The sequence below is a fragment of the Salmo salar genome, chromosome 12 (assembly GCF_965601325.2).
Source record: "Salmo salar chromosome 12, fSalSal1, whole genome shotgun sequence".
NCBI classification, from domain to species: Eukaryota; Metazoa; Chordata; class Actinopteri; order Salmoniformes; family Salmonidae; genus Salmo; species Salmo salar.
In genome coordinates this window covers 89,454,759-89,468,752 of record NC_138302.1, presented here as the reverse complement: position 1 = coordinate 89,468,752, position 13,994 = coordinate 89,454,759, and the positions used below count along the sequence as shown (strand labels likewise).

Sequence of the window (13,994 nt, the reverse complement as noted above, 5' to 3'; positions counted from 1 at the left end):
CCTGCCCTCCATCCACCATCAGCTATACAGCCATCACCCATGCCCCTGCAACACACCCTCACTCAGAACCTCTCTCTCTTTCTTGTTCTCTGTTATTTAATGGTAATTACTCTACATCATCTAATAACACCATACTACTTAATGACAGTCACTCTCTGCATCCTAAGTGCAGCTCAGCGTTCAACAACATAGTGCCCTCAAAGCTCATCACTAAGCTAAGGACCCTGGGACTAAGCACCTCCCTCTGCAACTGGATCCTGGACTTCCTGACGTGCCGCCCCCAGGTGGTAAGGGAAGGTAACAACACATCCGCCAAGCTGATCCTCAACACGGGGGCCCCTCAGAGGTGGTTGCTCAGTCCCTTCCTGTACTCCCTGTTCACGCATGACTGCACAGCCAGGCACGACTCCAACACCATCATTAAGTTTGCCGTTGACACAACAGTGTTAGGCCTGATCACCGACAACGACGAGACAGCCTATAGAAAGGAGGTCAGAGACCTGGCCGTGTGGTACCAGGACAACAAACAAGTATATCACTGGGGCCAAGCTTCCTGCCGTCCAGGACCTATATACCAGGCGGTGTCAGAGGAAAGCCTTAAAAATTGTCAAGGACTCCAGCCACCCTAGTCATAGACTGCTCTCTCTGCTACCGCACGGCAAGCGGTACCGGAGCGCCAAGTGTAGGTCCAACAGGCTTCTAAACAGCTTCTACCCCAAGCCATAAGACCCCTGAACATTTAATCAAATGGCTACCCAGACTATTTGCATTGCCCCCCCCCCCCCCCCCTTTTATGCTGCTGCTACTCTCTGTTATTATCTATGCATAGTCACTTTAATAACTCTACCTACAGTGCATGTACATATTACCTCAATTATTCAACTAACTGGTGCCCCCACACATTGACTCTGTACCGGTACCCCCTTGATTTGAAGTGGCCACACAATGATTACTATATGTAGGCCTATGTGGTAGCTGTTTTGACCAATGTTTCAAGCAATGCTTGTAGGCTAATGAAAGTAAACACTATTCAGCCACTCACCGTATAAATATGTGTTAGCATGACAACATAAAACAGTTAAAATGATTTGTTTGAGCGGCAGGTCTCAAGGCAGGGGAGAGGGTACGGCACTAAATGAGAACAGATTAAAGCTGTGAAATCTGTACCAAACCCCCCCCCCAACACATTACACAACCAATAGAACACAATGACTTTCTGCGTGGCTGTGATTGTATTTCTGTACCTTCGTGGCAGTCTGCAGTCTGGTAAAGGAGTCTCATTGGAATTCATGAAATAGTTTTATCACGGCGTAGCACTGTAAAATCAATATATTAACTGTGCCGGGGGGCTAACACTGTCAGGAGATTGTGTTTATGCACCCTGACCCGTTTCTCTGAGTGGCGTGCATTACATTTGAACCGGGGGAATTATCTCCGTACGTTTCAGATGATACACGATGATATAACACTATACATGGAGTGGCCCAGGTTGATCTTATTCTGGAATCTAGTACGTGTGCAGGCGTATGGCTGTGTGTGTAATTGTGAGAGTATGTGTGCATGAGCGCATGTTTCTATAAATATCTCTTTATGTGTGTTTCTGAGCGTATATATTGTACTGTATGTATAGAGTATATGTATAGGTATCTATGGGTTGCAATGTTTTGTATGTACATACTGTGAGTGTGTGGATACTAACAGGGTATGTTTGAGCTGTGTGTGTGTGTGTGTGTGTGTGTGTGTGTGTGTGTGTGTGTGTGTGTGTGTGTGTGTGTGTGTGTGTGTGTGTGTGTGTGTCTGTGTGTGTGTGCGTGTGTGTGTCTGTATGTCTTTGTGTGTGCGTGTATGTGTTTTGTGATGATGGGCTTAGTGCTCATGTGAATGTGGCTGCCAAATTAAGATTAAATTAAGATAAAAATATAGGACGATGTGGCCTAGAGAGCCTGCAGGAAAAAGAGATGTTGTCTTCCTTTTATTTATTAGACTTTTTTTGGTTGATTACTTGAGGGGTTGATACCAAGAGTCACATTTCCATATTTCATGTTATGCCCATAGTATGAAATATTATAAATAATTTATATGTTACAGGAAAATGTTTAAAATCCGGAAACAAGACAACATTTGAATTCAGACAATCAAACAGTAGCTATAAAGTGTACTACTATAACCCTAAACTGATTGAGTTACAGGTTTGGGTTGAGTTACTGTCTCTTGACAAAATCACTTGTTGCATGCTTTATGGGGCCAAGGTCACAATTTCCATGCAAATATTCATACTGTGACACAGTCATGGTCATAATTTACAATAGAGTCAAACAGATAAAGGAGCTGCCTTCCCTTTGACTGAACCACTCCCTACAGGAGGGAGAATGGGAGAGGCAGGCAGGGTGCTGGGAGGGAGGGAAGGAGGGGAGGGAGGGAGCCAGTAGGAAGGGAGCCTGGAGAAGGGAGGGAGCCAGGTGGGAGGGAGCCGGGAGGGAGGGAGGGATGGAGCCGGGAGGGAAGAAGGAGGAGGGAGGGAGCCAGGAGGGATGGAGGAAGGAGAGAGGAAGGGAGCCAACAGGGATGGAGGGAGCCAGGTGGGAGCCTGGAGGGATCCTTGAGGAAGGGAGCAGGGAGGGAGGCAAGCCCAGAGTCTTAGCTCCTGTTTGGGATTGACAAGAAGCCATAATATTTACAGAGAAGGTAGATTGACTACTGAGAGATAAATATCTGTCATGTCCCTGCATTCCGTCCTGAACCTGGGAGGTAATGGGATCTCTGCAACACTTGGCTAAGAGAACATCATGCCTGTCTCTCTATATTTCTCTCTAGTCTTCTCTCTCTCTCTCTTTCTCTCTCTCTCTCTCTCTCTCTGAATTGAATTGAATTGAATTTAATGGCTTTATTGGCATGGGAAACATATGTTTACATTGCCAAAGCAAGTGAAGTAGATAATAAAAAAAAGTGAAATAAACAATAAAAATGAACAGTAAACATTACATTCACAGAAGTTCCAAAACAATAAAGACCTTTCAAATATATACAGTGTTGTAACGATGTGCAAATAGTTAAAGTACAAAAAGGAAAATAAATAAACATGAATATGGGTTATATTTACAATGGGGTTTGTTCTTCACTGGTTGCCCTTTTCTTGTGGCAACAGGTCACAAATATTGCTGCGGTGATTGCACACTGTGGTAATTCACCCATTAGATATCGGAGTTTATCAAAATTGGGTTTGTTTTTCGAATTCTTTGTGGATCTGTGTAATCTGAGGGAAATATGTGTCTTCAATATGGTCATACATTTGGCAGGTTAGGAAGTGCAGCTCAGTTTCCACCTCATTTTGTGGGCAGTGTGCACATAGCCTGTCTTCTCTTGAGAGCCAGGTCTGCCTACTGCGGCCTTTCTCAATAGCAAGGCTATGCTCACTGAGCCTGTACATTGTCAAAGCTTTCCTTAAGTTTGGGTCAGTCACAGTGGTCAGGTATTCTGCCACTGTGTACTCTCTGTTTAGGGCCAAATAGCATTCTAGTTTGCAAAAAGGTTTTTGTTAATTCTTTCCAATGTGTCAAGTAATTATCTTTTTGTTTTCTCATGATTTGGTTGGGTCTAATTGTGTTGCTGTCCTGGGGCTCTGTGGGGTCTGTTTGTCTTTGTGAACAGAGCCCCTCTCTCTCTCTCTCTTTCTCTCTCACTTTCTCTCTCTCTCTCTCTCTCTCTCTCTCGCTCTCCCATTCTCTTCCCTGACTTCCTTTGATAACCTGAACAGACATTATAATGGACAAATGTCAATAATTAATGTCAGAGCAATTGGAAACTTTCAAGTGTATTGACTGGACCATTAATTTTCCTGAGGCCGTTAGTGGGGGCAGAGCAGACAGACAGACAGATGGAGGGAGGTAGGGAGGGAACGAGGGAGGGAGGGAACGAGCCCATCTGTGGAAGCACCGAGCAAGGCAGCCTCATCATCTTGCTAAATTGAAATTATTTTACCACTATAGCCTATTTATTGCCTTACCTCCCTAATCTTACAACATTTGCACACACAGTATATAGATTTTTCTATTGTGTTATTGACTGTACATTTGTTTATCCCATGTGTAACTCTGTGTTGTTTGTGTCGCACTGCTTTGTTTTATCTTGGCCAGGTCGCAGTTGTAAATGAGAATGTGTTCTCAACTGGCCTACCTGGTTAAATAAAGGTGAAATAAAAAAAATAAAAAAGACAAAGAAGAGCTCTCCAGTAGGTAGCGAAACATTCAAGGGCCATTTTCTCGAAACATTTTCTCAAAAGAGAGGTTACAAGTTTATCAACTTTCAAAGAAGAATTACTTTCCCATTGCTTGTCAGCTGTAGTGAATGATATGCCATCTTCTTTAGTTTACTTTTATCCAATGTAAAAAACACAATTTCAAATTTTGCTACATAACACCAAATTGAGCCGGTCGATCACGTATGTGTGTCTGTGTCTGTGTATGTGTGTCTGTGTATGTGTTGTTTTACCATTACAGTGAGGGAAAAAGTATTTGATCCCCTGCTGATTTTGTACGTTTGCCCACTGACAAAGAAATTATCAGTCTATAATTTTAATGGTAGGTTTATTTGAACAGTGAGAGACAGAATAACAACAAAAAAATCCAGAAAAACGCATGTCATAAATGTTATAAATTGATTTGCATTTTAATGAGGGAAATAAGTATTTGACCCCTCTGCAAAACATGACATAGTACTTGGTGGCAAAACCCTTGTTGGCAATCACAGAGGTCAGACGTTTCTTGTAGTTGGCCACCAGGTTTGCACACATCTCAGGAAGGATTTTGTCCCACTCCTCTTTGCAGATCTTCTCCAAGTCATTAAGGTTTCGTGGCTGACGTCTGGCAACTCGAACCTTCAGCTCCCTCCACAGATTATCTATGGGATTAAGGTCTGGAGACTGGCTAGACCATTCCAGGACCTTAATGTGCTTCTTCTTGAGCCACTCCTTTGTTGCCTTGGCCGTGTGTTTTGGGTAATTGTCATGCTGGAATACCCATCCACGACCCATTTTCAATGCCCTGGCTGAGGGAAGGAGGTTCTCACCCAAGATTTGACGGTACATGGCCCTGTCCATCGTCCCTTTGATGCGGTGAAGTTGTCCTGTCCCCTTAGCAGAAAAACACCCCCAAAGCATAATGTTTCCAACTCCATGTTTGACGGTGGAGATGGTGTTCTTAGGGTCATAGGCAGCATTCCTCTTCCTCCAAACACGGCGAGTTGAGTTGATGCCAAAGAGCTCCATTTTGGTCTCATCTGACCACAACACTTTCACCCAGTTGTCCTCTGAATCATTCAGATGTTCATTGGCAAACTTCAGACGGGCATGTATATGTGCTTTCTTGAGCAGGGGGACCTTGCGGGCGCTGCAGGATTTCAGTCCTTCATGGCGTAGTGTGTTACCAATTGTTTTCTTGGTGACTATGGTCCCAGCTGCCTTGAGATCATTGACAAGATCCTCCCGTGTAGTTGTGGGCGGATTCCTCACTGTTCTCATGATCATTGCAACTCCACGAGGTGAGATCTTGCATGGAGCCCCAGGCCGAGGGATATTGACAGTTCTTTTGTGTTTCTTCCATTTGCGAATAATCGCACCAACTGTTGTCACCTTCTCACCAAGCTGCTTGGTGATGGTCTTGTAGCCCATTCCAGCTTTGTGTAGGTCTACAATCTTGTCTCTGACATCCTTGGAGAGCTCTTTGGTCTTGGCCATGGTGGAGAGTTTGGAATCTGATTGATTGATTGCTTCTGTGGACAGGTGTCTTTTATACAGGTAACAAACTGAGATTAGGAGCACTCCCTTTAAGAGTGTGCTCCTAATCTCAGCTCGTTACCTGTATAAAAGACACCTGGGAGCCAGAAATCTTTCTGATTGAGAGGGGGTCAAATACTTATTTCCCTCATTAAAATGCAAATCAATTTATAACATTTTTGACATGGGTTTTTCTAGATATTTTTGTTGTTATTCTGTCTCTCACCGTTCAAATAAACCTACCATTAAAATTACAGACTGATCATTTCTTTGTCAGTGGGCAAACGTACAAAATCAGCAGGGGATCAAATAGTTTTTTTCCCTCACTGTATGTGCTACCCCCATTCCCTTGAAAGGTCTGCTTATCTATTGCTGTCACCTAACACACACGTGATTGGCTTACCTAATCCAATGGGCTATCTTTTAGCCCCCTGCGATTGGCTGACCCCTCAAGAGAGTGTCACAACCGGATGCAGCGTGTTAGACCATAATCATACAAGCTTGACCTGACACATCATGGCACTCCCTGCCACGGTAACGCCTCTGAACGCTGCATGGGCACAGGTTGCTAGGCAACATTCCACAGGAACTTTCAGATAGGATGGATGGAGAGTCGGAGACCAACAGGCAGAGAGGAGAAACATGGGAGAAATGGCAGTGACAAACATGGAGAACCAGGGGGTGTCATGGTGCTCTTCCATGGAAAACATCCCTCTCTTTCTACCCCTGTCTGAATCCAAAATCCCTTCCTTTCTCACAGCTCTCTCTCTTTCTCTCTTCGATTCTTTCTGCCTCAAGGAAGACTATTCTCATGTGTAAGCGAATGAAAATGGGTTGTCATATCGTATGTTGGAGGCGAATGTACATGTACTGAGAAAAACAAGGACATGATCCTCCTTTCAATATGTCAGCGGTGTACTGCAGCATGTTAACACAAACCTCCTAATTACTGGGGGCGTCGTGTTCATGTGGAGGTGAACAGTGATTTACAGTTATTGTGTGAGAGCCCCAGTCTGTCAGATAGATCAGAGGCATGCAGGGACACTTCCTCCCAGTGATGGAGTTTAGGAACCCTTACTAGAAAAGGTTGCAGTAAATGTGTAGTAACTGCAGTCAACTGTCGTATTTTGGACGCAGTAACTGCAGAATAGCTGTAGTAAAAAAAACGGTGTTATTTTGGATGCAGTATTTGCCTCATAATGCAGTTAAACTGCACTCTGACGGCAATCTTTTTTTCGTAAGGGAAACCCTGCTCTAGGTTGTTCATATTGATATAAATACCCTGCACCTTTACTTCCAACTACTGTATTTATTTATTTATCTTGCTCCTTTGCACCCCAGTATCTCTACTTGCACATTCATCTTCTGCACATCTATCACTCCAGTGTTTAATTGGTATATTGTAATTACTTTGCCACCATGGCCTATTTATTGCCTTACCTCCTTTATCTTACCTCATTTGCATACACTGTATATAGACTTTTTCTACTGTATTATTGACTGTACGTTTGTTTATTCCGTGTGTAACTCTGTGTTGTTGTATGTGTTGAACTGCTTTGCTTTATCTTGGCCAGGTCGCAGTTGTAAATGAGAACTTGTTCTCAACTAGCCTACCTGGTTAAATAAAGGTTACATATTTTAAAATAAAAAAACAATTCTCCAGCCAAATGCTACTCCACGTCCACAGATGTTAGTTTCTTATCCGCAATGAGTTTGGATCCGAGTACCTCCTCGAACACATTCGTGGCTGCCTGATTGGTCCAGAAACCGATGGATTGTGCCATTGCCAGAACACAAATGGGTAAAGGGGCATTTTGAAAATGTGTCATTGGCTTTGATAGTCTGATTTGGTTAGAGACGATCCAACCACTGTTTACTTTGTAATGTACAACGCCCCTCGTGCTCCTCGTCACCACAAATCACTTCAATGATGCTAGTCTCACACTAAAGTATGTTGCCAACAACAGAGCAGCGGAAGAATTTAGTGTCAGTCGTGAGGCTAAGAGTTTTCCTCATTACACACACATATTAACATGAGATTACAAACAGTTACACACACATATAAAAGCTACTCAAAGGAGAGACTTAGTTGAAGGTGAGGGAGAAGCTAATGCTAAGCTGAACTAAACTTTTTGTCAAGTAGATGTATTTGTCAAGTTTTTATTTATTTATTTTTTAATTTCACCTTTATTTAACTAGGCAAGTCAGTTAAGAACAAATTCTTATTTACAATGATGTCCTACCCCGTCCAAACCCGGACCACGCTGGGCCAATTGTGTGCCGCCCTATGGGACTTGCAATCAAAGCCGGGTGTGATACAGCCTGGAATCGAACCAGGGACTGAGATGCAGTGCCTTAGACCCCTGGGCCACTCGGGAATCTGAGTAGCCAGGCAACCATACTCTATTTTGTTTATATTGATATAAATACATTGCTTCTTTACCTGACAAATAAACCTAGAGTATACTGTATGTATGTTACTCCTATATAGTGGGAGTTTGTTGTTTGTCTCAGTGCATTGCCGTCCTGCCCATCCAACACCCCTGGCCAACCCCTGGCCTGACCTGGAACAGCCAACCAGGCTTAGTTGGAGATGGACATAGAGAGACAGCCAGGGACAGAAACCACCATCAACTCTAATCAACGTGGCTGTCATGATTATGTCCAAGGTGCTTTAATCTGTACCCAGGCAACCGGCAACTCTTCCACAGAGCTGAAGTGACAATGACAGGTGGAGGCAGTATGGAGGGATGGAGGGGTGAGGGGTGGAGGGGAAGGGAGCCTGTTTGGCCGCACACCCCTGTGCTGTCGAAAACGTCTAACTGGCGTCCTCTCTGAACCCTGGCCCTAGCAGAGATCTGAGACACAGCAGGGATTCACAAGCCAAATGGCAAGTGAACACTTAACACAACACAGCAGGGATTCACAAGCCAAATGGCAGGTGAACACTTAACACAACACAGCAATGCTACTATTCCATATCTTATTTGCCACTTGGCTGTGGTTTATTGAAGATAATACATTCTCTGTGGTACCTCACTGAGATAAATAGGGGTTAGATAATGCTTTAACCTCAACGGCCTGAAACAAAGGACAACACTATTCTATTAAAGGGAGTCTGATGAACTCATGGATACCATTTTTATGTCTCTGCTTCCAGTATGAAGGAAGTTAGAGTTAGTTTTGCGAGCCAATGCTAACTAGTGTTTGCACAATGCCTGGAAGTCTATGGTATCTACTAGTATGCTTGCAGTTACCATAGATTTCCAGGCATTGCGTTAACGTTAGTAAGCAACTTCCTTCAAACAGCACGCAGAGACATAAAAATGGTATCCACAAATTCATCTGAATCTGGCGACGGAGAAGTAGACATAGGGCTTCATTGCCCTGAAGTATCCCTTTGAGTTCGGAGGAAAGAGGGACAACTAAGGTCCATGGTAGACTAAGGCCTGCAGGAACACAATATAGGATTGGTTACATTAGATTTCCCACTACAAGACATTGACAGAGTTCTAATTCCAAATATTTAAATATGTGGGGCTTTAATATTTGATACCAGAATATCTGGCATTCTATAGAATGTGCATCAGGAACAATAAAATGTGTTTATAATATATATTGCTTTAATTCATTGAGATGTTGCAAGTGTATTGGAAGCATATACTATTTGAACCATTCATATCAAACAAATAATGTCCCTCCCCAATGTTATTGTCCTTAGATTGAATAGCATATCCTAGAATAAAGCAGGATTCTGTAGAAAAGAAACATTAAACCACAGCAAATTCTCCAGTGTTAAATCAACACTGACAGTCTTACATTTAACACTGGGCCAGTGTCTATATGGGGCCACACTTTTGAGTGTTAAATTAACCCTGCTTAGTGCTGACGCTGTTACACTTTGTCAGTGTTAGGGAATTAACACTTTCAGTGTTATGCAATTACACCTCATATAGTATTCTTAACACTAGGAAGTGTATGTAGTTTACACCAATGGTGTTATTCAATAACCAAGTGGTCCGTATCTCTTGACAAGGTCATTCAGAGAATAATATCGACCTATACGCTGACTCAGTGAGTGTGTTTATAAAGAAGTGCATTGGAGATGTTGTACACACTGTGACTATTAAAACCTGCCCTAACCAGAAACCGTGGATAGATGGCGGCATAAGTGCAAAACTGAAAGCACAATCCACCGCATTTAACCATGGAAAGAGGTCTGGGAATATGACTGAATATAAACAGTGTAGTTATTCCCTCCGCAAGGCAATCAAACAAGCCAAATGCCAGAACAGGGACAATTCAACGGCTCAGACAAGAGACGTATTTGGCAGGGTCTACAGGAAATCACGTCCTACAAAAAGAAAACCAGATATGTCACGGACAACGATGTCACGCTTCCAGACAAACTAAACACCTTCTTTGCCCGCTTCGAGGATAACACAGTGCCACCGTCGCGGCCCGCTAACAAGGACTGAGCCCCATATTCAATCGCTCCCTATCCCAGTCTGTTGTCCCCACATGCTTCAAGATGGCTACCATTGTTCCTGTAACCAAGAAGGCAAAGATAACTGAACTAAATGACTACCACTCCGTAGCACTCACTTCTGTCATCATGAAGTGCTTTGAGAGACTAGTCAAGGATCATATCACCTCCACCTTACCGGCCACCATAAACCCACTTCTGTTTGCATACCGCCCCAAAAGGTCCACAGACGACGCAATCGCCATCACACTGCACACTGCCCTATCCCATCTGGACAAAAGGAATACCTATGTAAGAATGCTGTTCATTGACTACAGCTCAGATTTCAACACCATAGTACCCTCCAAGCTCATCATCAAACTGGAGGCCCTGGGTCTCAACCCTGCCCTGTGCAATTGGGTCCTGGACTTTCTGACAGGCCGCCTCAGGTGGTGAAGGTAGGAAACAATATCTCCACTTCGCTGACTCTCAACACTGGGGCCCAAACAAGGGTGCGTGCTCAGCCCCCTCCTGTACTCCCTCTTCACCCACGGCTGTGTGGCCATGCACGCCTTCAACTCAATCATCAAGTTTGCAGACAACACAACAGTGGTGGGCTTGATTACCAACAACGACGAGACAGCCTACAGGGAGGAGGTGAGGGCACTCGAAGTGTGGTGCCAGGAAAACAACCTCTCACTCAACGTCAACAAAACAAAGGAGATGATCGTGGACTTCAGGAAACAGCAGAGGGAGCACCCTCCTATCCACATCAAAGGGACAGCAGTGGAGAAGGTGGAAAGTTTTAAGTTCCTAGGCGTACACATCACAGACAAACTGAAATGGTCCACTCACACAGACAGTGTGGTGAAGAAGACGCAACAGCGCCTCTTCAACCTCAGGAGGCTGAAGAAATTTGGCTTGTCACCCAAAACCCTGACAAACTTTTACAGATGCACAATCGAGAGCATCCTGTTGGGCTGTATCACAGCCTGGTACGGCAACTGCACCGCCTCAACCGCAAGGCTCTCCAGAGGGTGGTGCGGTTTGCACAACACATCACCGGGGGCAAACTATCTGCCCTCCATGACACCTACAGCACCCGATGTCACAGGATGGCCAAAAAGATCATCAAGGACATCAACCACCCGAGCCACTGCCTGTTCACACCGCTCCCATCCAGAAGGTGAGGTCAGTACAGGTGCATCAAAGCTGGGACCGAGAGACTGAAAAACAGCTTCTATCTCAAGGCCATCAGACTGCTAAACAGCAATCACTAACTCAGAGAGGCTGCTGCCTACATTGAGACCCAATTGCTGGCCACTTTAATAAATGGATCACTAGTCACTTTATACAATGCCACTCTAAATAATGGCACTTTAATAATGTTTACATATCTTACATTACTCATATCACATGTATATACACTGTATTTTATACCATCTATTGCACCTTGCCTATGCCACTCGGCCATTGCTCATCCATATACTTACATGTACATGTTCTCATTCACCCCTTTAGATTTGTGTGTATTAGGTAGTTGTTGAGGAATTGTTAGATTACTTATTAGATATTACTGCACTGTCAGAACTAGAAGCAGAAGCATTCGCTACACTCGCATTAACATCTGCTCACCATGTGTATGTGACAAATAAAATTTGATTTGATTTCAGTGTTGGGTTAAGGACATTACAATAATATTTTAATATTTACAAGTCTTTATTGCCACATGCTCTTATGTACGCATTTATAAAGACTTCAAAACTGTCAGCAGACATGCTCAAACTTTAATGAACATAACCATGGGCCACTTAAACTGGTACAACATTTCCACTCACGAGTGGCCAAAAATACCTAATTGAAAGCCACACCCGCACTAAGCCACATCTTCAATATGATTTCCCCGCGTGTCTTGCCTTTTCGAGTGAATTGGAGCGTTACGACCGATGATGAGAATGGCGCAGAAGGGAATGGCTGTTATTTTACGGGCTCCTGACCAATTGTGCTATTTTGTATTTTTTTTGTGCTGATCTTCTTTTGTACATAATGTTTCCACTATCGTTTTCTATGACCGAAAAGAGCTTCTAGACATCAACAGCTATCACTATCTTCGATTTGGACAAGGACTTCTACTTCAATGAATCGGAGGTGAAAGACATATTGATTATCCTGGACCATAAAACCTAGCGGTCAAAAAGGGAAATCGTTCCAATAATTTTCCCACCTTTCATTTTTCCCATAGGGGATTTTTGAAATACTTAAAATAAGGGCTGTGTTTCGTGTACCCTTATCCTGGCGTGACGTTTTGTTAACTGTATAAATCTCTCTAGGACAAGGTGACTTTTATCAATATATTTGTCTGTATTTACCCCCCAAAAATGAAACGCTAATTAGCTGCTAATGTGGCTATTATAAAGAACTACAAATGCCATGATGATCTGGGTGAGACTGCCGAATTGAGGCAAAGGTAAGAATCTCTGGATTAACTATCTAATGTTAGCTAAATGTAGTAATAAATTGGCTACATTTCTTTAAATGGACAATTCTGTGAACTTGTGCAAGTTTTAAATTGACACAATACCTGTTAGCAAAGGTGTCAGCTAGAGATGACGTGCTGGAGCTTGCAGGGATTTGTAGTTTTGCATGATGCCTACATGAACGCTAACTAGCATTTTCGAATATGAGCGTAAATAGAGTCAAATATATTGATAAAAGTCACCTCGACCGAGAGAGTTTTACACGGTTATCAAAACGTCAAGCCAGGGTAAGCCTACACGAAACACAGCCCTTATTTTAAGTGTTTCTAAAAAGTGTTTCTAAAATAAATGGTGGAAAAACGATTGAAAACATTTCCCTGTTTAACCACTAGGTTTTAATGGGTATTATGACACCTCCACTGTGGAGCTCTATAGAGCCTGGTGCGCAGGACTACAGAAGCAAAATTTAAAAATCTCCTCTTCTATTGGCGAAAACGAACTAACTGATTGGATTAGTTTAGAAAAATGTATGCTATTTATCTTTGTGTAGCATAAGATTAATCAATCAATGTACATGCAAAAACACAAATATTAAAAACAATCCCAAAAAATCTACCTGCAGTAGAGCATGCTGGGAAAAATGATAAAGATGGGTGTGGTTTTGATGAGACTGTTTTACTCTCCACAGTGTAAAAAAATAACTGCTTATAAACACCAACACTAAGGGTAGTTTTACATCACTGAGTGCTAATTTAACTCGTACAGAGTAAATTGAATTCCTGAATCAACACTAGAAATGTAACTCTGAAAAATCAACACCGATCAATTTGCAGTGTACCCACCATGGCCGCCTGCGGACGTCATACAGGTCAATCTTATTGGGTGCTCTCCATGGAGTGGCTGGAAAAAGGAAGAAATGCAAAACATCATTCTGAACATCAGCTTGATCATTTTTATTTATAATTCAAGTTGATAATATCCTTATTAATAACGATCCGGGACCTACCTGGGTAATATCTTGTGACCCCCGTGGCGCTGCCGAACACCTGCCAGCGCAGAGAGCTGTCCTCCCGGCGGTTATCAATGAAAACCCTCTCCAAAGCCTGGGTCCAGTTCAGCTCATTCAGGATGACTGGTGCTGCAGGACAGGATGAGAGGAGAGGAGGACACACTATCAGCACAGTGTGTACAGTAAAGCACAATCAACATGGCAATGACCACGCTAGCACTGGGGGTAGAGCAGATCACATACTTATACTGGGTGTCCAGGATAATGTAGAAG

At 43.2% G+C, this 13,994-nt stretch overlaps 1 protein-coding gene across 3 annotated transcripts in view; it reads right to left on the bottom strand.

Moving 5' to 3' along the window:
• The window catches only part of LOC106566000 (voltage-dependent calcium channel subunit alpha-2/delta-2), a 466,343-nt gene that overhangs the window by 266,622 nt on the left and 185,727 nt on the right, over positions 1-13,994 (bottom strand). For all 3 annotated transcript variants that reach the window (XM_045691873.2, XM_045691871.2, XM_082959405.1), the window contains 2 exons: positions 13,719-13,850; positions 13,555-13,612 (listed from right to left, as the gene is read on the bottom strand). In XM_045691873.2, coding sequence (XP_045547829.1) covers positions 13,555-13,612; positions 13,719-13,850 — 190 coding nt within the window. The remainder of the gene's footprint in view (positions 1-13,554; positions 13,613-13,718; positions 13,851-13,994) is intronic.